At 39.0% G+C, this 26,692-nt stretch overlaps 1 protein-coding gene across 14 annotated transcripts in view; it reads left to right on the forward strand.

Annotated features, from left to right (window-relative positions):
* The window catches only part of DMD (dystrophin), a 2,428,671-nt gene extending 2,403,157 nt beyond the window's left edge, over positions 1-25,514 (forward strand). For 9 of the 14 annotated variants that reach the window (XM_077145121.1, XM_077145120.1, XM_077145122.1 and 6 more), the window contains 2 exons: positions 893-985; positions 25,399-25,514. In XM_077145121.1, coding sequence (XP_077001236.1) covers positions 893-985; positions 25,399-25,496 — 191 coding nt within the window. In that variant the 3' untranslated portion in view covers positions 25,497-25,514. Of the gene's footprint in view, positions 1-892; positions 986-8,247; positions 8,280-25,398 lie in introns of all 14 variants that reach the window. The other 5 variants (XM_077145123.1, XM_077145127.1, XM_077145130.1 and 2 more) reach the window with 1 other exon arrangement.
* Positions 25,515-26,692: the final 1,178 nt, after the last annotated feature.

Raw genomic sequence — 26,692 nt, forward strand, 5'->3', positions numbered from 1 at the left:
CTATTATTAACACCTTGCATCGGGTGGTATGCTTGTTACAGTTGATGAAAGGACATTTTTGTAATTGTACTATTAACTGTAGTCCATGGTTTACATTAGGGTTCATTGTGTTGTACAGTCCTATGGGTTTTTTTTTTTAATTCTAGTAACATATATACAACCTAAAATTTCCCCTTTTAACCACATTCAAATATATAATTCATAATTCAGTGCTATTAATTACGTTTACAATGTTGTGCTACCAACACCCCCATCCATTACTATCGTTTTTTCCCATCAATTCAAATAGAAAACTCTGTGCACGTTAAGCATTAACTTCCTGTTCTCTACCCGCATCCCTGGTCACCTGTATCCGAATTTCTGACTCTACAGATTTGCTGATTCTAATTACTTCATATCAGTGAATCATATAGTATCTGTCCTTTTGTGTCTGACATTTCACTCAGCATTATGTCTTCAAGGTCAATCCATGCCATCCCATGTATCAGGACTTCATTCCTTTCTATGGCTGAAAAACATTCCACTGTGTGTGTGTGTACCACATTTTATTTATCCTTTCATCTGCTTGGGTTGCTTCCATCCTCTGGCAATTGAAAATAATGCAGCAATGAACATTGCTGTGCATGCCAACTTTATCTTTACTTCTAAATAGGTATCTAGTTTTCTTTTCCAGAGATAATGACATAGATAAATTACTACATGAAATGATTCTTCATTTTGAGGAATTGTTCTCCAGTTTTTAAGCTTGAGGTTGTTTTGTAATTATGCTATTTATGAGCAAGTGAAAATGAGTTTATAATAATTTAGAAAATGCGATCATGGACCTTTTTTCTAGTGTGTTTCATTTTTCCTTAACTGTAATTTGTCACTATGTGCTTTGGCTTTCATTAAGGTGAGGAAGACCTTCTCAGCCCTCCCCAGGACACAAGCACAGGGTTGGAAGAAGTGATGGAACAACTCAACAACTCCTTCCCCAGTTCAAGAGGTAAGCTCCCAGACCTTGAAGCAACTCAGAGTTGCTATTATTAGGCCCAGTGCTCACTTCCATACCCAATGAGGATGTGTATTGTCCATGTTTAAGAAAAAAGCGTTGTTGACACAATGCCTGTTTAGGGTCACAGTGGGCAGATTTTCTTTTTAACCCTGAATTTATCGTTTGAAGTATTGTGAATTTAACTTACTGTGTAATCAAGATATTTCTAGAAATATTAATGTGACGTGATATTTATCAAGTATTTTACGTGCTTTGTACATTAGTCTGAAGGGCTCATTATGAGGTACCTTTGACTTAAGAGTGATTATTCTGTGACTTGCACAGACGAGGACGTTAATGTCCTGATGGCACCTTTGCCGGGGACATCCAGCTACTACATGCAGGAGCGAGGCCTAGAACATGCCTCGTGAGCCCTGGTGGTGGGAGTTCTGACTTACAATCTGATGCCCTTTATTATTTAAAAGTTATATCTTACTCATTACTTAAATATAGGTCTCAATAAATCTTTCTAGACTGGTTTTGCTCTTTTAACTGCCATGCATGCAATACAATACAAGTTTAGTGAAGAAAGACAATTAGTAGTCTTGTTTTCTTTCTCCCCGTCCCTTTGACCTTGGGTATTTTGCCCCTCATACAAAGGCAGCATTTTACCCCACAGAGTTCTTCCACCAGCCATCATCAGCTTCAGATGTCTTGCCTCATCCAAGGTGGTATTTTTGTTGTTCTGTTAGTCTGGGAGGGTCTTTATTTTGGTTTACTACCCTGACATAAAACAAATTCACAGCCTACCTCCTCCAGTGAATAAACAGAATGGTAGCAGACACCTGTGATCAAATAGAGGGAAGGCCTAGAGAAGCAAAAGAGGAAAAACACAAGGCTTTGTGGCCCGTGATTAGCACCCAAAATGGGGAGCCGGGGAAGGAAGGGTGGCAAAAAATTTGGGCTATTCGTTCCTCTCCCAAAGGGCAACGAGGAGGGTGTTTTGAATAGTATGTTTTTCCTCTTTTTGTTCAGTGTCAGTGAACAATGGCCATTTCCTAGCGATCTGATGTACACGTGAACGTCGTACCGTGCACATTAAAAGCAATAACGTTCTCCGAGCGTTGCTAAGGAACTGTCAGGGGAGGCTAATTTTAAATGTCTACACCAGCCATCTTTTCACTGCTGAGTGCCTCTGAGGCGTTGGTTTTCACAGATAAAAAAACATATCTGTCTTCCACCGCTCACCCCCTTCACCCCCATCCCACCTAGCTCAGGTACCTCCTCTCCCTAGATGCCATCATTCATAAGAATATGACTTGTAGGCAAGTTGGGCATAAATCAAGATGCTTTCACTTTTATCCCATTACCTCATTTTGTCAGCTTTTACTGGCACCTACCACATGCTGGTGGAGGTGCAAAGACTGTGAAGAAGACAAGTCAAGTTCCTTGCCTTCAAGGCGCTTATGGACAGTTGGGGATACAGAGTTCCAAAGAAGCTCAAATCATCGTGCGATACTCTCATTTCCGTAACTCACTCACATCAGGAGAGGTTTCTGACCTGAGTGCTTGCCAGAACCGGCCTGTCAGATGATGAGAAGTGAGTGAGCCTCAGACAGTAAGTGTCATTTTCAGGGTCACACAGCTACTGGAGGGGCCAGGACTCTGATCCCCACATCTAATAGACGCTTCATTATCCCCAGGCTGCCTCTTGAAGGTCAGAGACATGAGTCTTACCATAGCCCCTTTACCCATATGTGGCTGGTGACTAGTTCCCTGTCCTGTGGGACTTTAGTAGCAGCGTGGTTGGTGCTCTGGCATTTCTCCCACACCCAAACAAGCATAGTATAGCAGAGAAGCAGCCACTGCTTCCCCACAGGCAGCCCTACCTCCCCAGACCCCTTTTTGTACTTGGGTCTCTGGTCCATCCTAGTTCTCTTGAAGGTGAAATCCTTTCCATCCTCTCCCTGCATCTCCCATTAGAGTCCTTGAACCTAGACATCACATGGGTTTAGAAGAAGCCCCCTGGCAAGACTAGAAACATCCCTCCTCTGATATGGTATTTGACAGTTAACATCTCTGATGTTGTCTTTACTTGTATAACAAGTAGATTTTCTTGTTTGAAGACTTGGGAAACCAACTCATGTAGGTTGCCTAGATAATGTTTACTAAATTAGTGCTTATGGAAGCATATCATCCCCTTAATGCTGATTTGAGTTTTCAAACATGGGATAAGGAGGCCTTGTCTGACACCAATTCCATTAAGTAAGTTCCTACTCGTGCAGTAGGACCCCAGTGGCCTAAGAGAATTAATATTCATATTCCTGAAAAATAAACACATGACAAGAGAGTAGGAAGGTGCTGAAAAATCTGGCTGGTCTTTCTGTTATGCTATGACCTTTAAAGCTTTTCTTGTTCCTGAGAACCACAGTGTCTCAGGATTACAGGCTCTCCCAAAGGGGAGGGCCTTGAAAGGTCATCTTATTCAATCGCCATCTCTTTTATAAATATCATTTCTGACATCTAGAACAGTGCTTTTCAAACCTTTTTTTGACCATTATCCAAGAAAAATATTTTACATCTCAAACTGGAGTAAGGATATAAATGTGTGTGTGCACGTGTATATGAATGTAAATACCCACCCACCACATGTATACACCACACATATGTGTAGTCATATACTCATACACATTTCAGAGACAAAAGTTTCATGAAGCGGTACTTAACATAGTACATGCAGCATGCTGTTTATTCTAGTCATTGAAAAATAAAATGCTGGTTGCAACCCACTAAACTGATTTTTCTGATCCAGTGGGTTAAAAATATTCATCTAACCGATCCCAGTTTTCCCTGCCCAGATGACTATCTTTCCCAAAAAAATTAAATTAAAAAATTTTTACTGTAGAAGTTTCTGCCAAGACCTTGCTAATGCCTTAGAGGACTTTGTGCTTTTAATCTGAGCCTGCCATCCATGGTTCCCATCGTTGTATTATGAAATATGAAGCTCACAGTTGCTACAGCTGTTGTAGACAGCTGTTTGAGTAACTCAAAGCAGATGTCAGAGCCAGAGGTCTGACATTCAGTGGAAATGTGCTATTAAATACCACCTCATGGCTTACTTAACCCTGCTAGATAATTGCCCACAGAGGAAGAGGCTTAAAAAATTTACATTTGTTCATAAATATGGGGTATATAGACAGGGAAGTTGTATACTTTTAAACGTACAAGCCCCTTGCCACAGTTTTAACTTCGAGCTGGACATTAAGGTCTGAACTAACCTTTATCTTTCATTTTCACAAAGAGTACTTGGAAGCCCAGAGAAGTGAAGTGCCCTGTTCATGGCCATTCAGCAAGTTAATTTAGGCCTCCGATCTTATCTTGATGGCCCTGCTAAACTGTTACCCAAATTAATAAAGGTGTTATATGCTTCTCCATTTAGTAATAAACTGACAGCCAATATTACCCTGCATAATAGCCAATATAAACTGCAGGGTGTCCACTATGTGAATGCGTGCACATTTAGCTTTGTGATTATATCTTTCCCGATTAATCTCATAGATGTAGTTAGTTCACAACCGCTTGGGGGATTTGAGTGGCTCAGTGTATATTAAATACTGAACATTAGCCAATTTCTGCCTAATCTATTTGTCTATGTATAATCTGTCCTTCTGTCTGTAGGTATATATACCAGTTGAACTCCACTGTAAAAACAAGTCATTATCTCCTACTGTTATTTCTTAGGAACACTACATGTGTAGAACTAACCATAAATATGAATCTAAAATAAATCCCTTAAGTGGTTTGTCCACAAGCCTCTGGTCATTTAGCAGTATAACACAGGTATTTTTATATGCATGTACATTAATGAGAGAAATGCTTCCTTATTCAGTGACATGCTGTTGGGTTCTCTAAAATGTGGTGCCGCTTTATATGCATTAATGAATGATGGGATCTGAGATAAGCTCTTGGTAGAGTGAGACAATCCAGAAAGCCGTTAGCAGTGCTGTGCAGATATTTCTGCTGCCTATATTATCCTTATCTGCTAACCTGTGCCATACTATTTTTATCCCAACTGCCCAAGCCATGCTCTCCCTCTCATACCACCGCCTCTAAATAAGCCCACGTGCATTCTATTAATTGCCCCTAAGCTTCCAACCCACAATCTTTAAAATTCAGTTCTTGTTCTGTGATGCTTTTAGGGAAGAGCTACGTAAGGAACAAAGGCAGATGGAAGCATCATTTGCCCCTTTTCAGGTACCATTCTCTTCTCTAGCTGCTTCCACAAAGGATTTGAGCAGTTATCCCTTTATACCGGGAGCCAGCAAACTACAGCCCATGGATCAGATCTGGTCCACTGCTTGTTTTCATAAATACAGTTTTATTAGAATACACAGCCACACCTCGCCATTCACATGTCACCTATGGTTGCTTTCAGGCCACAAGGACATAGTAGTTGCAGCAGAGTTGAGTAGTTGACACAGAGACCACGTGGCTCACAAAGCCTAAAATATTCACTCTCTGGCCCTTTACAGAAAAAGTTTGCTAGTCCCTGCTGCACGCTATTATTTTTGTGGTCCATTCTAGCTCGTTACATATATACAGCCACAGGCTTCAGTGTTGAGCAACTTTCAGCTCAACAAAGCTGTGCTTTTGAATTGATTTGTACATTTATATCCATATTCACCAAAGAGCCTGTATGTTTCAATATTTAAAAGGTAGCCATTTGTATCTTCTTTCACTTGTAATGAGACAGAAATCCTAAAAAGGGACTGATGCTTTCTTCCTTAACTTTTTTAAATGGTCACTGAAATAAGATAAAGAAGACAAGGGTACCCAGGAACAGTAACATCCTGTGATTCTGATTCAGAAATCATGAATTATGAACAACAATTTCAAGTTCAAACTCCCTAAGGAAACTTGACTTCCCTCGACCTTACCGAGAGCTTTATTTAGACTCAGGCCTCCCCCAGCACACTTCCCTTTTCTCTTGATTCATTTCCTGACTTCATACCACATTGCCAGATGGACATGCTAGGTGAACGTCTGAGGCAACTCATTTCCAAAGAACGCACTTAGGAAATACAATTTTCATCTGGCTCTTAAAACGATTTGTCTGGTTGGCTGAGGTTTTATTGGTCAGAAACTTTTAAAATGTTGTGACCAATTACCTTTTATTTTCTCAACAACGTATAACTCTTCCTAATAGAGTAAAAAAAAACATTGCTTTTTAACTTTTTTCTTTTTAACAGAAAGAGGATTTTCCTTTGTACTATGTTCATGAGCACATTGGGACCCCAGTGATGAGGGCGGATTTTGAACGAGATTAGGGTTAACTTGACTACACGGGAGTCCATTTTACATAAAATATGATTTCTGAAGAAGTACCTGAAACGAAATACAGATCATTTGCTGCATATTCAGCACTGACCAGTTGATACTGATCTCTGAATATGGTTATTTGTACAATTAATAAAAATATGTGGCCTTTTCTTATTTGAGGAGCCTTAATTGCATTCTCAAACTAAGTTGTATAGCAACACTGTCCTTCCTGACGTTCTGAAGTGTAAAAAATAGACCAGAGTTACAAGCCAGAACAAGTTATCAGCCCTTAGCCTCCAAGCTAAAGGATACAGGCGAGGCCAGGTTGCCTGTACACAGAAGGACGCTTGGCCATGACGTAGTTGCTACCTTACTGACTGAGTTCAGCCAGCATTTATCACATACAGTACAGGGTATTCTCAGGGTATTGAGAATAAAGAGGCAGGTGAGCAGTAACATGTGAGCCCTGCCCTCTTCAGAAACAATTCTATTATCAGACAATGCAACTATGAGGCATAAAGAGGAAAAAAAAAAAAAAAACCCTTGCTAAAGGGATAATTAATTCATCCATAAACGGTGAAATGATGGTCGTCTTCCATCCCCTTTCTCTATCATTTGGCATGGGTCTACTACCAGTAACACCCACAGCTAAGGAGCCAGCACTCATTTTGCTCCTTTTTGCCTGGTTCGAGAAGGTATCATGAATACCTGGCCCTCATAGGGTCAAGGTGCAGTTTTTCTATTCCTAAGGAATCTCTGACTCACTTGGAAGGAAGGAAGGAAGGGAGGGAGGGAGGGAGGGAGGGAACAAGGAAGGCAGGCACCCCAAATCTTTAAAAATCTTTAAATGTATACTAAAAGTTTTGAACCCTAACCTTGAATTTTGAAAGGTCTGTTTTGGAATAGCAGTTGCATACTTCTTCATTCTAGACTAGTAGTTCTCAAATCGTTTCATGGAATTTTAGTCTTGGAACCACTGAGCATGATGGGTCAAGGGGCATGGTAGATACAGAGCAGTCTCTCTTCCAACTCTGCTTTTATCTACTCTAAATACTGCGATCCCATAGAAAATTGTTTTAGGAAGTGTTCCATTGCTAAAGTCAAAAAGTTTGAAGTATAGCAGTTTGAAGCCACTAGAGATAAAGGGAAATGGTGTACCCAGGACATACTAGATATGGTCAGAGAGCCTTAATTTTCTGCTGATTATGAATCTTATCATAGAAAATTTTCTCAACAGAATTTGCTTTTCAGAAATAAACAGATGCATACAGATATAGTGTGTTCTGTAAGCCAAACAAGGCCAGTGAGTCTTTACCCCCTGATTGTTAAAGAATTTTTGTGGTCTCTTGCATTATGAGGTGAAATTTAAAGCTCATCCTTGAATCTGGCTCTGCGGCTTGCCTTCTATTTTCTCAAATGTCCCCCATCCCATCATGGATGTGCTCAGCTTCTGTCACATAGAATCGATTCTCCAAGAGGATTAAGTCTTGTATTTGGGGTACAGACTTTCGGCACATAAAGTCAAGTACCATCCATTTTGGTGTGCTGATTTTCAAGTTGGAAGTGAAGAGATTCGAAAACTTGGGGGCATCAAGGTTGAGATTTTACAGTCACTCTTGAAAACACTGCTTGATTTGCCAGATTTCTAGTCTGTGCTAGCTGTCATATAGTTTAATGCGTGAACTCTATGGATTCTACGATAAGTGATGTCTTCTGGATCATGTTATCTGTTTACACCGATTTTAAGTGTATGTAAGGGTTATTTGACTGGATGTGTCTTTTGGGTTGTTTTTCTGTTTTTGTTTTTGTTTTTTTTAATTTCAGAAGGGAATAAGTGAATTGTCATCTCAACATTTGTTTGGTAAAAGAAGCAAATTTGGTATGAAACTGTATATTTATGCATGGTTTTGTTTCCTTTCTGATATCTCTGCCTCTTCCTCTCTCTATTATTAAAGGAAGAAATGCCCCTGGAAAGCCAATGAGAGAGGTTAGTGAGATTCAGGCCCCCAGCCATGGCTTTTGTCTGTCTCATCCTGCTTTCTATGTTTGGCGTTTGTGTAAGAACCGTGTGCGTGCACGCGCATGTATGTATTTCACATTGTATCATCATATAAAGATGGTAGCCACCCCTCCACTTGCAGCTCACGAGAAACATTCCTCAAATGTTCATTGCCGTTGTCATCATCATGATGACAGAACCAGGGGTTGGGGAAGCAGGAATCTCTTTAAAATGGCAATCCATTGTAGTCCCTAGGTTGGAATCCTGCAGTGTATCATCTGTTGCCATTTGCAACACAAAATCTTCATAATAAATTATAGCCTTGAACATAGGTGATGAGTCATACAAAGCTTTCTTCCAGTTCCAGGACCCTTGCATTTTCTGCTGGTGTCCTTAGTTGTTATTCTTCTGGATGATTCATTTTGTTTTGTTTTCATTTTGTTTTTGTTCTCCTTGGTTTCTACCCTCCTTCTCATTTTGGCGAACATTTTTGAGCACTCACTGTGTGCCAGGCACTGTTCAGAACACTTGCCATATTTTTCATCATGTAATCTTCATGACAAACCTATGAGGTAGGTACTCTTATTAACCCAGTTTTACAGAGAAGGAAACTGAGTTAATGCAAGGGTGAGCACTGTGTGCAAGAGCAGGATTTGAATTCAAGGCAGTCTGGCTCCAGAGCCATATTCTTAACTCTCCTGCTATTCTACCACTTCAGAAAATGATGTTTGAAAGCTTAGATCATCTCAGCCACACCCTGTAGAATACACCCCTTTTTTATTTGGCATTCAGAACCAGCTAAAACAATGACAATTAGGTATACAATTGGATGCTGTGGTCCTAAGGACTATTTTAATGCCTCCTTATGGGACAAAAGGGGTAGGATACAGGATTATCACTTAATGTGGCTTGGGATTTTACAGCAAAAGATGTGTCTTACTCGTGTTCTATCAGGAATATTGTTTGAACGTCAGATGACTGTTGAATGCCAAAGCATTGAGCAACAGCCCAAGTGAAGCAAGATTTTCCTCACCAGGAGCTTAGTGTGAAGGAGAGGAGAAGGAAAGTTCTTCTGTGGAATGGCAATAGTATGTACTGTTCTGGGACACAGCGTGGAGAGTCCCGCTCATAAGAGAAGATGCTGGATCCTTAGCAACAGGATGGATAAATGTAGCCAGTGAGTCCTTTAAACACAAGGAGTCATACTGGAAATTCTGCCAGCACCATGCCACTCAAATTTAATGCATTAATGATCTTTCAGTGCTCCCTTCCTAGACTTGGGCACTGGGGTCCCAGGGAGGGAATGGTAGACTGGGAGGAGAAACTGAGGAAACTGGAATCGGTGAAGCATTGAATGCGCCTGAGTTTGCCTGGCTCATGCACTTCTTATGTGAAACTCCTCTGGTAAGTGTCCCTTACAATTTTAACTTTTTGAGAAAAGTTGCACACCGTAATTTTGACCACTTTAAACATGTTTCTCTCATGAATGAGTATTTGAAACGGCCATTACATATAATGTATGACCTCAAATATAGGCATTTGAGGACTTTGGCACCTCAGGTATATTATAGAGAGGTTTCCAGAAAGCCAGCAAAACAAAAATGATTTTTTGGTGCTCTGGAAAAATCCCAAATGTATAGTAGACCATGTAGTTTTTCCAAAGATTAAGTTATAGTATAGAGAAAAAATGATAGGCATATTTCACTGTAGTATTTTGGCCTTGCTTTGGCCAATTGAATGCTATCCATTTATTAGGGAACTGTATCTAAAAAAAAATTTAGAGTGCCAGATTGCTATTGAGGTCTTGGATCTTTGCCAGAAAGCCTCAATTCCAATCACTGTGGAAAACAGCCCCCTCAGGCAGCGGTGGCAGTGAGACTAAATGTGTTACAGTTTGCGCCAGCTTGAAAAAAAGCATACAACTTCCCTAATGTTCAACGCATGGTGCCTTTGTGTTCAACAATCCTTGCTTAAGAATGGCTTAAATTAATACTTTCTACAGATGTATGTTTGCATCAACTTGTGCCTGAAGCTGATTACAATGCCAGAATACTGGTGTCTTTTCAGTGCCTCTTGTGCTCAGAGTGTGAGATTTTAATTTTGACTTTAGAGGAATCTGTCAGGTAAAATTAATGACCTCACTGATGCTCTGCCCTACACACATGGGTAACAGAACCAAGATACAAATCCGTCTTCTATATCACTATCACAGCGCTGGTTTACACCTCCCGTGGATTGAGGCATGATTCTTTGGGGCAGTATTTTGTCAAAAAGAGATTTTCTTTTTTCTGGGTCCAATGAAAGCCTCCATTAAAAAAAGATTGAGAGTAGTCCAGAGAAGATGGCGGCTTAGTAAGGCGCGCAGGTCTTATTTCCTCCTCCAGAACAACTACTAAAGAACTAGAAACAGTACAGAACAGCTCCCGGAGCCACGACAGAGACCACACACAGTGTACCCCATTCTGGACCGGCTGGACCGGCTAAGAGACTCCGCTGCGGTGAGGTCCCCGAGAGGCGCGTGCTTCCCCGGGTCGCAGCGCCTGGCAGCCGGAGCCCCTCCCTCCCTCCTTCCCGTGCCGGCTGGGAGCTTTGGATCAGTGGTTCCCCAAGCCGCGGCAGCCGGCGCCCCTCCCCAACGCGTGGCTTCCGGGGCCAACTGGGAGACTCGGATTGGTGGTTCCCCAAGCTGCGGTGGCTGGCGACCGGAGCCCCTTCCACACACGCGGCTTCACGGGCCAGCTGGGAACCTCGGATAGGCAGTTCCCCAAGCCGCAGCGGCCCTCCCACACGCGACTTCCCAGGCCGGCTGGGAGCCTCAGATCGACGGTTCCCCAAGCCACGGTGTCCGGCGACCGCAGCCCCTCCCATACACGCGGCTTCCCGGGCTGGCTGGGAGCCTCGAAACAGCAGTTCCCCAAGCCACGGCGGCTGGCGCCCCTCCCCAACAGGCGACTTCCTGGAGGGAAAGGAAAGAGTCTCCAACAGTAGTAGAGACGGAGCCCAACCTAACACCAATAGTGGCATTAATGAACAACTTCTGACTACTAAAAATAGGCCCTCAGCTCAGGCGAAACTGATCTAGGCAGAAGTCGCCGATTGAACTAACTGAAAAAGAGGAAAGGGGGCAAAACTGAGCCTTCTGCGGCTGTTTCTACGGAGGCTTCGTTGCCTCTGGGCTCAGCGCTGGGATTACACAGGTTGTAACTGCCCCGAACGCAGAAACAGGCTGCTTTCAGGGCTCTCTACCAACTGAACCCTCCACACGGGAGGGGTGAAACACAACTCAGGTGGAATCCCTCCCTCAAGGAATTCAGATCCCAGGACTTCACAATTTGAAGCCATTAAAACCAACCTACAACCTTTCCTCTATCTCCACCACACACCCAGCAGGGAGAGTCTTCCAAAGTTAAAGGAGCCACAACATCTTTTGCTGGTGGGACCCGCACACAGACAAGCACCACATACTGGGCAGGATAAGAAAAACAGAGCCCAGAGACTTCACAGGAAAGTCTTTCAACCTGCTGGGTCCCACACTCAGGGAAATCTGATTAAATGCCCAGATGCCAGCAAAAAAACAAATCACACCAGGAAAATTGAAGATATGGCCCAGTCAAAGGAACAAACCAATAGCTCAAATGAGATACAGGAGCTGAGACAACTAATTCTGAATATACAAACAGAAATGGAAAACCTCTTCAAAAACCAAATCAATAAATTGAGGGAGGAAATGAAGAAGACATGGGCTGAACAAAAAGAAGAAATGGAAAGTCTGAAAAAACAAATCACAGAACTTATGGGATTGAAAGACACAGTAGAAGAGATGAAAAAAACAATGGAAACCTACAATGGTAGATTTAAAGAGACAGAGGATAGAATTAATGAACTGGAGGATGGAACATCTGAAATCCAAAAAGAAACAGAAACTATAGGGAAAAGAATGGAAAAATTTGAGCAGGGTCTCAGGGAATTGAATGATAATATGAAGCGCGCAAATATACGTGTTGTGGGTATCCCAGAAGGAGAAGAGAAGGGAAAAGGTGTAGAAAAACTAATGGAAGAAATTATCACTGAAAATTTCCCAACTCTTATGAAAGACCTAAAATTACAGATCTAAGAAATGCAGCGCACCCCAAAGAGAATAGACCCAAATAGGCATTCTCCAAGACACTTACTAGTTAGAATGTCAGAGGTCAAAGAAAAAGAGAGGATCTTGAAAGCAGCAAGAGAAAAACAATCCATCACATACAAAGGAAACCCAATAAGACTATGTGTAGATTTCTCAGCAGAAACCATGGAAGCTAGAAGACAGTGGGATGATATATTTAAATTACTAAAAGAGAAAAACTGCCAACCAAGACTTCTATATCCAGCAAAATTGTCCTTCAAAAATGAGGGAGAAATTAAAACATTTTCAGACAAAAAGTCACTGAGAGAATTTGTGACCAAGAGACCAGCTCTGCAAGAAATACTAAAGGGAGCACTAGAGTCAGATACAAAAAGACAGAAGAGAGAGGTATGGAGAAGAGTGTAGAAAGAAGGAAAATCAGATATGATATATATAATACAAAAGGCAAAATGGTAGAGGAAAATATTACCCAAACAGTAATAACACTAAATGTTAATGGACTGAATTCCCCAATCAAAAGACATAGACTGGCAGAATGGATTAAAAAACAGGATCCTTCTATATGCTGTCTACAGGAAACACATCTTAGACCCAAAGATAAACATAGGTTGAAAGTGAAAGGTTGTGAAAAGATATTTCATGCAAATAACAACCAGAAAAGAGCAGGAGTAGCTATACTAATATCCAACAAATTAGACTTCAAATGTAAAACAGTTAAAAGAGACAAAGAAGGATACTATCTACTAATAAAAGGAACAATTAAACAAGAAGACATAACAATCATAAATATTTACACACCAAATCAGAATGCCCCAAAATACGTGAGGAATACACTGCAATCACTGAAAAGGGAAATAGACACATCTACCATAATAGTTGGAGACTTCAATTTGCCACTCTCATCAATGGACAGAACATCTAGATAGAGGATCAATAAAGAAACTGAGAATTTGAATATTACAATAAATGAGCTAGACTTAACAGACATTTATAGGACATTACATCCCACAACAGCAGGATACACCTTTTTCTCAAGTGCTCATGGATCATTCTCAAAGATAGACCATATGCTGGGTCACAAAGCAAGTCTCAACAAATTTTAAAAGATTGAAATCATACACAACACTTTCTCGGATCATAAAGGAATGAAGATGGAAATCAATAATAGGCAGAGTGCCAGAAAATTCACAAATACGTGGAGGCTCAACAACACACTCTTAAACAACCAGTGGGTCAAAGAAGAAATTACAAGAGAAATTAGAAAATATCTCGAGGCGAATGAAAATGAAAACACAACATATCAAAACCTATGGGACGCAGCAAAGGCAGTGCTAAGAGGGAAATTTATTGCCCTAAATGCCTATATCAGAAAAGAAGAAAAGGCAAAAATGCAGGAATTAACTGTCCACTTGGAAGAACTAGAGAAAGAACAGCAAACTAATCCCAAAGCAAGCAAAAGGAAAGAAATAACAAAGATTAGAGCAGAAATAAATGAAATTGAAAACATGAAAACAATAGAGAAAATCAGTAAGACCAGAAGTTGGTTCTATGAGAAAATCAATAAGATTGATGGGCCCTTAGCAAGACTGACAAAAAGAAGGAGAGAGAGGACGCAAATAAATAAGATCAGAAATGGAAGAGGAGACATAACCACTGACCTCACAGAAAAAAGGAGGTAATAACAGGATACTATGAACAACTTTACGCTAATAAATACAACAATTTAGATGAAATGGACAAGTTCCTGGAAAGGCATGAACAACCAACTATGACTCAAGAAGAAATAGATGACCTCAACAAACCAATCACAAGTAAAAAAAATTGAATCAGTCATTCAAAAGCTTCCCAAAACGAAAAGTCCAGGACCAGACAGCTTCACATGTGAATTCTACCAAACATTCCAGAAAGAATTAGTACCAACTCTGCTCAAACTCTTCAAAAAAATCGAAGTGGAGGGAAAGCTACCTAATTCATTCTATGAAGCCAACATCACCCTCATACCAAAACCAGGCAAAGATATTACAAAAAAAGAAAACTACAGACCAATCTCTCTAATGAATATAGATGCAAAAATCCTCAACAAAATTCTAGCAAATCGAATCCAGCAACACATTAAAAGAATTATACATCATGACCAAGTAGGATTCATCCCAGGTATGCAAGGATGGTTCAACATAAGAAAATCAATTAATGTAATACACCATATCAACAAATCAAAGCAGAAAAATCACATAATCATCTCAATGGATGCAGAGAAGGCATTTGACAAGATTCAACATCCTTTCCTGTTGAAAACACTTCAAAAGATAGGAATACAAGGGAACTTCCTTAAAATGATAGAGGGAATATATGAAAAACCCACAGCTAATATCATCCTCAATGGGGAAAAATTGAAAACTTTCCCCCTAAGATCAGGAACAAGGCAAGGATGTCCATTATCACCACTATTATTCAACATCGTGTTGGAGGTTCTAACCAGAGCAGTTAGAAAAGAAAAAGAAATACAAGGCATCAAAATTGGAAAGGAAGAAGTAAAACTATCACTGTTTGCAGACGATATGATACTATATGTCGAAAACCCGGAAAAATCCACAACAAAACTACTAGAGCTAATAAATGAGTACAGCAGAGTAGCAGGTTACAAGATCAACATTCAAAAATCTGTAGCGTTTCTATACACTAGCAATGAACAAGCTGAGGGGGAAATCAAGAAACGAATTCCATTTACAATTGCAACTAAAAGAATAAAATACTTAGGAATAAATTTAACTAAAGAGACAAAAGACCTATACCAAGAAAACTACAAGAAACTGTTAAAAGAAATCACAGAAGACCTAAATAGATGGAAGGGCATGCCGTGTTCATGGATTGGAAGACTAAATATGGTTAAGATGTCAATCCTACCTAAATTGATTTACAGATTCAATGCAATACCAATCAAAATCCCAACAACTTATTTTTCAGAAATAGAAAAACCAATAAGCAAATTTATCTGGAAGGGCAGGGTGCCCCGAATTGCTAAAACTATCTTGAGGAAAAAAAACGAAGCTGGAGGCCTCACACTACTGGACTTTAAGGCATATTATGAAGCCACAGTGGTCAAAACAGCATGGTATTGGCATAAAGATAGATATATCGACCAATGGAATCAAATAGAGTGCTCAGATATAGACCCTCTCATCTATGGACATTTGATCTTTGATAAGGCAGTCAAGCCAACTCACCTGGGACAGAACAGTCTCTTCAATAAATAGTGCCTAGAGAACTGGATATCCATATGCAAAAGAATGAAAGAGGACCCGTGTCTCACACCCTATACAAAAGTAAACTCAAAATGGATCAAAGATCTAAACATTAGGTCTAAGATCATAAAACAGAGGAAAATGTAGGGAGATATCTTATGAAACTTACAACTGGAGGTGGTTTTATGGACCTTAAACCTAAAGCAAGAGCACTGAAGAAGGAAATAAATAAATGGGAGCTCCTCAAAATTAAACACTTTTGTACATCAAAGAACTTCATCAGGAAAGTAGAAAGACAGCCTACACAATGGGAGACAATATTTGGAAACGACATATCAGATAAAGGTCTACTATCCAGAATTTATAAAGAGATTGTTCAACTCAACAACAAAAAGACAGCCAACCCAATTAGAAAATGGGAAAAAGACTTGAACAGACACCTCTCAGAAGCGGAAATACAAATGGCCAAAAGGCACATGAAGAGATGCTCAATGTCCCTGGCCATGAGAGAAATGCAAATCAAAACCACAATGAGATATCATCTCACACCCACCAGAATGGCCATTATCAACAAAACAGAAAATGACAAGTGCTGGAGAGGATGCGGAGAAAGAGGCACACTTATCCACTGTTGGTGGGAATGTCAAATGGTGCGACCACTGTGGAAGGCAGTTTGGTGGTTCCTCAAAAAACTGAATGTAGAATTGCCATACGACCCAGCAATACCATTGCTAGGTATCTACTCAAAGGACTTAAGGGCAAAGACACAAACAGACATTTGCACACCAGTGTTTATAGCAGCGTTATTTACAGTTGCAAAGAGATGGAAACAGCCAAAATGTCCATCAACAGACGAGTGGCTAAAGAAACTGTGGTATATACATACGATGGAATATTATGCAGCTTTAAGACAGGATAAACTTATGAAGCATGTAATAACATGGATGGACCTAGAGAACATTATGCTGAGTGAGTCCAGCCAAAAACTAAAGGACAAATACTGTATGGTCCCACTGATGTGAACCAACATTCGAGAATAAACTTGGAATATGTCATTGGTAACAGAGTCCAGCAGGAGTTAGAAACAGGGTAAGATAATGGGTAATTGGAGCTGAAGGGATACAGACTGTGCAACAGGACTAGATACAAAAACTCAAAAATGGACAGCACAATACTACCTAACTGTAATGCTGTAATGTAATTATGTTAAAACACTGAATGAAGCTGCATCTGAGCTATAGTTTTTTTTGTTGTTTGTTTTTTTCTTTTTTATATATATTTTTGTATTTTTTACTCTATATTATCATTTTATTTCTTTTTCTGTTGTCTTGCTATTTCTTTTTCTAAATCGACGCAAATGTACTAAGAAATGATGATCATACATCTCTGTGATGATATTAAGAATTACTGATTGCATATGTAGAAGGGGATGATTTCTAAATGTTGTGTTAGTAAATTTTTTAATTAATAAAAAAAAAAGATTGAATCATGATTCTGGCAAAACATGTTTTTATAAATGAAGTAACCAAATACATAATACAGATATGGTGAGATGGCCCTGAAAGTTCTTGGTTTTTAAAGCATTTTAATATTTAATGTCTAAGCAAGTTAAAGACCATTTAACATTTTGTGGGGGCATATGTGGTGTGTTAAAAATAAAGAACCTCTATCTTACCAGGTAAATTTTTAAATAGCAGACACCCCTAGAACTTATGCTTCCAGGGGAAATCAAGAATTTTCCTTCCAGGTAGTAACTGAACATCATTTCAAGGGATAGAGGTACCACTTGACTATATAATCTGTAGATTCATTTAGTTGTGTTTATTATCTTTTGAACTGCAATCCACATCTCCTAGCACACAGTCTAAAATGACACTTTTTTATTAATATCAACAAGCCGAGGAGAAGAAAATGAGTTTTTCCCTTTATGTTTTGTGATTCATTGTCAAGCTGCCAGGTCTACTAAACTATAGTCAGATACGGGTAATGTGAAATTGTGTGAATTATATCCAGGTCTCAGGTTGTAAGGGTCTTGAGTTTTGTTAATAGCAGTTAAAACCATATGTAATTAAAAATTTGCAGTTAGTCCATTCATTTTCAATTATGTATGAATACTTGTGCAGATTTCCCTGGGGAGATGGGAAGTCAAAAATAGATACAGGGGAAGCCTTCCAATCTGGTGGCATCAGTTATATATTTTTTGCTATAAGCTGTAAAGAGCAGCAAATGACTCACTTTGTCTTCCTGTGGATTTTATGGTTTAGAAAAGCCAAAGATGATTTCATTTTTTTCACTTAGAGCTGCCAAACTATTGGCCCACTTTATGAATAGTATGTATGCCTTGTTAAAAGTTTTTATATTTGCAGTCTTGACTAGAGTCCAAAGTGATTTTTTTCAAAATGTAATTATTTCTCACTAAAACTCGGCACTAATAAAGCTCACAGAGATTTATAAACTTGGTCACTTTAATATAAATAAATGTCTGAATGGCATTAAACTTGCAACGAATCTAACTTGTTCTGATGCCATCACAGTTTAAGTGCCTGCCCATGAATCCTCTTTCACACACTCTCTCGCTTTCATATTTTTATTAATAAAGATAAGTCTCTTGAAATAAATGTCAGAATAGAAAACCTGTCCTAGTCTGTATTTAATTTTTATCGGAATTTTTAATAATTAGGATGGGAATCTGTAAAGTTGATACATGTGATACATGGCAAGGCATTAATGACCTAATGAAGTATGTTTGTAGTTCTAAAGGCAGTACTTGAATAGTGGAAGATTTACGAATGGCCAAGAATTAAAATCAGTCATATAAAGATATGAGACAGGAAGATGGTGGAATAAGGAGCAACAGAGCTTACTCTTCAAGCAAAACTAACTAGAGGACAGGCAGAAACTGCCTAAGGCAGCTTCTCTGGAACTCGGGAGATGAGGGGAGAACCATGCAACACACAGGGAAGACGTGGCTGAAGAGATGGAGAAGCTGCAGTGAGTGATTCACTTGTCCATGGTTCCCAGAACCCATCCCCCACTCTCAAGGCCAGCAGCTTCTGGTCAGCCTGGTTACTGCCCTGTGGGCTGCTGCAGACTGGGAGAGTCAGAGACTCCCTTCCCCTTGTCCCAGGAACAGAGGAGGTACATGGCACAGTTCTGATCCAACTGTTAGCCAGCAAAATTGGACCTCTGGGTCCCATAGGTTTTGCCCTTTCTGGACAGGCACCTGTGGCACTATTGATTCCACAGACAGAGAAACTGCAGTGAGTGACTTGCTCGGCTACAGCTTCTGGCCCTCAACCTACCATCAAGGCCAGCAGCTTTTGGTCAGTCCAGTTCCTGCCCAGCAGGTTGCTGTGGAATAGGAGAGTTGGGGAAGCCCCCCTAACCAGGAATAGAGGAGGATGCAACACAGTTCCAACCCAGCTGTTGACCTGTGAAATGTGACCTCTGAAGCCTGCAATCTTAACCCTTTCCAGACAGGCAACCATGGTGCCATTGTCACCACCCGCCTCAGAAGCAGAGAGGACAGAGGTAAAAAGACTTGCCTCTGTAGGGCCGTAGGTTATAGGTTGCCAAAGAGTGCCATCTCTTTTGTGCAATCTTAGGATGATACTTTCCTGACCCTTTCCCCAAGACTCGAAAATACTGGCAAACGATATGCCAAAAAAAAAAAAAGAGCTTTGTCACAAATCTTATCAACAACAAATCTTAGATGAGAGAGAAACCGACCTTCAGAATTTAATCTCACCAAGATAATCAGATGTCCAGATACCAGCAAAAACTATAAGACATACAAACCAACAAGAAGATACTGTCCAATCAAAGGAACAAATTAAAAAGTGGGGGGAGAAACAGAATTTAGAACAACTAATCAAAGATGTTCAAACAAATCTCTTAAACCAGTTAAAGGAAATGTAAGAAAATATGGCTGAAAAGATAAAGGATATTAAGAAGACACCAGGTAAGCATGAAGAAGAATTTGAAAGCATGCAAAGAAAAATGACAGATCTAGTTAGAATGAAAGGCACAATAGATGAGATTAAAACCATAGAGCCATAAAACAGCAGATTTGAACAGGCAGAAGAAAGGATCAGTGACCTAGAAGACAGGACAGGTCTGAAATGAAACAGACAAAAGAACAGGTAGAGAAAAGAAAGGAAAAATTTGAGTAGGGTTTTAGAGAACTCAGTGACAACACAAAGCGTGCAAACATAAGCATCCTGGGTGTCCCAGAGGGGAAGAAAAGGGAAATGGGAAAGAAAGAATATTTGAGGAAATAATGTCCAAAAATTTCCCAACTCTTACAAAACACATAGAGATACCAGTCCAAGAAATGCAACAGACTCCAAACGGAATAAACCCTAATAGACTCATTCTAAGACACATACTAATCAGAATGTCAGCTGCCAAAAATAACGAGAAAACTCTCAAAGCAGCAAGTGAAAAGCGATTTGTCACATACAAGGGAACCGCAGTATGATTAAGTGCCAATATATTTAAGGTATTGAAAAAGAAAAACTTCCAGCCCAGAATTCTTTATCTGGTAAAACTGTCCTTGAATAAATGTCTTAAATGAAAATGAGAATACAACATATCAAAACTTATGGGATGCAGTGAAAGTAGTATTTATTGTGCTAAATGCCTACATCAAAAACAAAGAAAAAGCTAAAATAAAAGAAGCGTACATGTTGAGGAACTAGAAACAGAACAGCAAACTAATCTCAAACCAAACAGAAGGAAAGAAATAACAAAAATTGAGCAGAAGTAAATGAAATAGAGAAAATCAGCAAAACCAAAAGTTGGCTCTTTGAAAATATCAATGAAATTGAAAACACCCTTAGCTAGACTAGCAGAAAAGGATGGAAAAAAGTGCAAGATGAAAATAAATGAGAAGGGGGACATTACTATTGGTCCCACAGAAATAAAAAGGATCATAAGAGGGACAACTATATGCCAACAAATGAGACAACATAGATGAAATTGACACCTTCCTAGAAACATAACCTACACTATCTATAGAAGAAACCGAAGATCTCAACAGAACAATTACAAGCAAAGACATCAAACCAGTCATCAAAGTTGTCTTTTTTTCTTACAGAGAAAAGCCCTGGACCAACCATATGGATTCCAGGTGAATTCTACCAATCATTCCAAAAATTAATACCAGTTCTCCTTAAACTGTTCCAAAAACTTGAAGAGGAAACACTACCTAACTTATTCTCCAAAGCCAGTATCACCCTAATACAAAACCTGATAAAGATACTACAAGAAAAGAAAATTACAGGTATCTCTGATGAATATAGATGCAAAATTCTCAACAAAATACTTGCAAATCAAATTCAGTGGCACATTACAAGAATCAAGCATCATGATCAAGTGGATTTTATCCCAGGTATGCAAGGGTGGTTCAACACAAGAAAATCAATTAATGTAATTCACCACATTAACAAATTGAAGGGGAAAAAAGACACATGGTCATATCAATTGATGCAGGAAGAAAAAAAAATTTGACAAAATCCAGCATCCTTTCTTGATACTTTGAAAGACAGTAGTAGAAGGAAACTTTCTCAACTTAAAGGCATTTATGAAAGCCCACAGCTAACATTGTGCTCAATGGTGAAAGACTGAAAGCTCTCCCTTTAAGAATAGGATGACAACCACTGTCACCACTCTTATTCAGCATTGTGCTACAAGTGCTAGCTAGAGTGGTCAGGCAAGAAAAGAAAAGAAAAAAGACATCTGAATTGGAAAGGAAGAATTAGAACTTTCATTACTTGCAAATGACATGATCCTACATATAGGTAGTCCTGAAAAATCTACAACCAAGCTGTTAGAGCTAATAAATGAACTCTTTATTAGCAAAGTGGTGTGATACAAGATCAACACACAAAATGAGTAGTTTTTCTCTGTAATAGTAATGAGCAATCTCAGCAGGAAATAAAAACAAAATTTCATTTACAGTAGGAACCAAAAGAATCAGATATCTAGAAACAAATTTAACCATGGATATCAAGGACCCATATTCAGAAAACTACAAAACATTGCTAAAAAAAATCCAAGGAGAAATAAATAAATGGAAGGATATTCTGTGTTCCTGGATTAGAAGATTAAATATAATTAAGGTTGTTGTTCTAGTTTGGTAGCTGCCAGAATGCAATATACCAGAAACAGAATCTAATTACAGTTTTAAATATACAGTACTGAATAGGGATTAGAAGAAATGCCTGCCTTTAAAAAATGGGATTAGGATTAAAACATGGCTTTTCCAGGGTACATACATCATTTCAAACCAGCACAGTTGTCAATTCTATAAATGTTGATTTATAGATTCAATGCAATCCCAATCAAAATTCTAAAAGCCAACTTTGAAGAGATGGAAAAACCAATCATCAAATGTATTTGGAAAGGCAGGGGGGCCCGAATAGCCAAAAACATCTTGAAAAAGAAGAATGAAGTTGGGGGACTCGCACTGCCTGGCTTTAGAGCATATTACAAAGCTAAAGTGGTCAAAACAGCATGGTATTGGCAAAAAGATAGACATATTAATCAATGGAACCAAACTGAGAGTTCAGAAGTAGACCCACATATACATGGTCAATTCCTTTTCGACGAGGCAGCCAAGTCCACTCAATTGGGACAAAACAGTCTCTTAAACAAATGGTGCTGGGAGAACTGGATGTCCATATACAAAAGAATGAAAGAACACCCCATATCTTACACCTTATGTGAAATTTTTTTTATGTGAAAATTAACTCAAAATGGATCAAAGAACTAAATATAAGAACCAGGACCATAAAACTCCTAGAAGAAAATGTTGTGAAGCAACTTTTAGATCCTGTGGTAGGAGGTGGTTCCTTAGACATCATGCCCAAAGCATAAACAGTGAAAGAAAAAATAAATAAATGGGACCTCCTCAAAGCTGAATACTTTTGTGCCTCAAAGGACTTTGTTTGTCAAAAAGGTGAAAAGGCAGCCTACTCAATGGGAGGAAATATTCGGAAACCACATAGCCAATAAGGGTTTAATATCCAGAATATATAAAGAAATCCTACAACTTAACAATAAAAAGGCAACTCAATTTAAAAATGGGCAAAAGACTTGATTACACATTTTCCCAAAGTGAATATACAGATGGCTAAAAAGCACATGAAAAGATGCTCAGCATCACACCTATTAGGGAAATGCAAATCAAAACCACAATGAGATATCATTTCACTCCTACTAGAATGGCCACTATTAAACAAACTACCAGTGTTGGAGAGGAAGTGGAGAAATAGGAACACTTACTCACTATTGGTGGTAATGTCAAATGGCACAGCCACCGTGGAAAATAATTTGATTGTTCCTCAGTGTTTCAGTTTGCTAAAGCTGCTGGAGTACAAGATATCAGAAATGTATTGCCTTTTACAAAGGGGTTTATTAAGTTACAAGTTGCAATTCTAAGGACATGAAAATGTCTAAATTAAGGCACAAGAGGATACCGTCACTAAAGAAAACCTTATTGCATCCAGGTTCCTCTGTCTAATGGGAAGGCACATGGTGATGTCTGCTGGCCCTTCTCTCCTGGGTTGGTTTCAAAATGGCTCTCTCAGCTCCTGTGTGTCCTTCTGGCTTCTGTTTGGGGACGTTTTCCTTCTTCAAGCATCTGTGCTTTCTCCAAAATGTCTCTCTCTTTTAAGACCTACCTTGAATGGGTGGGTCATATCTCTATGGAAACAATCTAATCCAAGGTCCCACCCAACAATAAGTCTGCCCCGAAAAGACTGGATTAAAAAACATGACTTTTCTTGGGGTACAGAACAGTTTCAAACCAGCACACTCAGGAAACTAAATACAGAACTGCCATATGACCCAGCAATCCCGCTGCTAGGTATATACTCAAAAGAAAAGAAAGAAGGGACACGAACAGACATTTGCACACCAATGTTCATAGCAGCATTATTCACAATCACCAGAAGATGGAAATAATCCAAGTATCCATCAACCAATGAATGGATAAACAAAATGTGGTATATACATACAATGGAATATCATACAGAAGTAAGAAGGAATGAAGTCCTGAAACGTGACAACATGATGAATCTTGAGGACATTATGTTGAGTGCAATAAGTCAGACACAAAAGGACAAATAATTGTATGATCTCACTGGTATGAAGTAATTATAATATGTAAATTCATAGACATAAACTGTAGAATATAGGTTGCCAGGATATAGAATGAGGCTAAAGAATGGGGAGCAGTTGCTTAATATATGCATTTAAGGTTGACCTTAAATGTTTGGAAATGGACAGAAGTGATGATAGCACATTATGGTGAGTAATTAACAGTGCTGAATTATGTGTGTGATTGTGGTTGAAAAGGGGAACTTTGGAATCATGTATGTCGCTAGAAAGAAAGCTAGAGGATAAAAAAGGGGGCTGTATAACACAATGACTCCTGTGGTGGATGATGACTGATTAATAGTACAAATATGAAAATGCTCTTTCACGAACTAGAACAAACAAACATCACTATTACAAGGAGTTAATAATAGAAAGGTATATGAGAAAAAAATGCACCTATTCTTTCATCAATAGTAATAAATGTACCACACCAATACTAAGGGTCAATAATGGGGTGGGGGTTGGGGATAAGGGGTATGGGGATGTTTTGAGTTTTGGTGTTTGTTTTCTTGTTTATTTTTTTTTGAATAATGAAAATATCCTAAAATTGATTGTGGTGATGAATGCAGAACTATGTGATGATATTATGCACCACTGATGGTATACTTTGGATGGACTGTATGGTGTGTGAATTTATCTCAGTAAAATGGCTTCTAAAGAAATGAAAAGGCAAGCCATAGAGTATGTCTCAGATGCTCTTATTCTAGATTTGAATTTTGCTCAAAAGTACCTAGGGATGCTGTGTTGTACACTATGCTGGGAGATTAATGCTAGGTCATTCCAAGTTATTATTAAAAGGTTATTCTGATGGTTAACCCTCATTTAGGAAGAGATCAAAGATGGAGTCATAAGATACCCAAATTCATGCTATAGATGTGGGTCATATTATAATTAGGCTCTGGAGTAATTTGGAATGAACCATGATTTTTGTTCTGAAGCTTCCTAATTCAAATAGGACACCAGAAGGGTCAATTCAAGAGTTTATTTTTCAACCCAAGTAAGAGCAGTGTGAAAACAATTACCTCCACTATGACCTGGGAAGTGAGCTGGCAGTTTGAAAACAGCCTCGATGATTTCATGTGGTGTTGATTGGAAGTAATGATGGTAGAGGTGGTGGTGATGGCGGAGATGGTATTTGTGGTGGTTTGATAGTGAAAAATTTTAGTACAAGTAGATAGGAAATAATCATCCATAGCAAGGTGAAAAAGGCACATGCCATCATGAAGTAGTCCTGTTATGGCAGGAAGCTTGCTCTTAGCCATGGGATCCTTCTCATATGTAGTATTTATATTTGGAAGATGAGTTCCGTGTTTGACATTTTTCATTTAAACACCGCTACGTAGTCCAATCCACTGTTAGTAGGTGATACTAACAACGTGTAAAAGCTTCATTAACCAAAGCTTTGCTTCTTCCTGGAAACTGATGAAAATCAAACCCTGTGTGTTCACTCTTGAAGCAGCTTCTGTGTTGTCTTCACTTAAGAAATGGGGAATGGCAAAAAAAAAAAGGCCAACAACAAAACTCGGTGATGATATCTGCATCCTTTGTAAAGTGTTTCTTTCTCTTTGTTTTCCAGGACACAATGTAGGAAGCCTTTTCCACATGGCAGATGATTTGGGCAGAGCGATGGAGTCCTTAGTTTCAGTCATGACCGATGAAGAGGGGGCAGAATAAATGTTTTACAACTCCTGATTCCCGCATGGTTTTTATAATATTCATACACAAAGAGGATTAGACAGTAAGAGTTTACAAGAAAAAAATCTATATTTTTGTGAAGGGTAGTGGTACTATACTGTAGATTTCAGTAGTTTCTAAGTCTGTTATTGTTTTGTTAACAATGGCAGGTTTTACACGTCTATGCAATTGTACAAAAAAGTTATAAGAAAACTACATGTAAAATCTTGATAGCTAAATAACTTGCCATTTCTTTATATGGAACGCATTTTGGGTTGTTTAAAAAATTTATAACAGTTATAAAGAAAGATTGTAAACTAAAGTGTGCTTTATAAAAAAAAAGTTGTTTATAAAAACCCCTAAAAACACACACACAAACTTTGAGGCAGCGCATTGTTTTGCATCCTTTGAGTGTGATATCCACATGAAATTCATGATTTTCTTTTCTTGCATTTTAAGGTTGGACTTTCTCTAACATCACCAAATGACAACTTCACTTTGCTCTTTTTTGTATTGTTGACTGAGTTAGGGGTTTTCATTTTATACATCTATATGTCTATAAGTATAGAAAAACTATAGATATATAGATAAATAGATAAAAGTTTCTATAAACCTTCTGAGTTTCTTGTTCAAATGTTCCTGCCACTTCCTGATGGAAAGAAATTGCTTCTAGTCATCCAGGCTTACCTGCTTGGTCTAGAGTGATTTTTCCCTGGAGCCTGAAGCCAGGAAGAAACTACCACACTAAAACATTGGCTGGGGCTCCAGCCAGTTCTCATTTTTAAACTTTCCGCTGACAACTAGAGTACTGATTTTTTTAAAAAAGGAATATATGAATGAGTACACAGGACTTATTATATAAGAGTAGTCCATTGGTTACTATATTCACTTCCTGCTGCTGGCAATGCCATGATTTAGTCAGTGATGTTTCAGTGGAAATCAGAGCATCACAAGGCATTTTTAACTCCCAGACACGAGAAGGAAGATGGTAAGGCTGGAAGGCCGTGGATTCCCAGCCGATCCCTGAGAGGGAGTGGTCCTCTCTTGAAGTAAAAGATTGGATGGCCGTTCATAACCATACATAGAAGTATCTGTAATTGCCACTAAATTATTCTGCCCTCTTCTCACAGTCCGAAGGCAGTGGTGGCTTTGTTTTCATTTAAGATTTTGCCCATTGCAATGAGTTATTAAATACC

Source organism: Tamandua tetradactyla, chromosome X (assembly GCF_023851605.1).
Source record: "Tamandua tetradactyla isolate mTamTet1 chromosome X, mTamTet1.pri, whole genome shotgun sequence".
NCBI classification, from domain to species: Eukaryota; Metazoa; Chordata; class Mammalia; order Pilosa; family Myrmecophagidae; genus Tamandua; species Tamandua tetradactyla.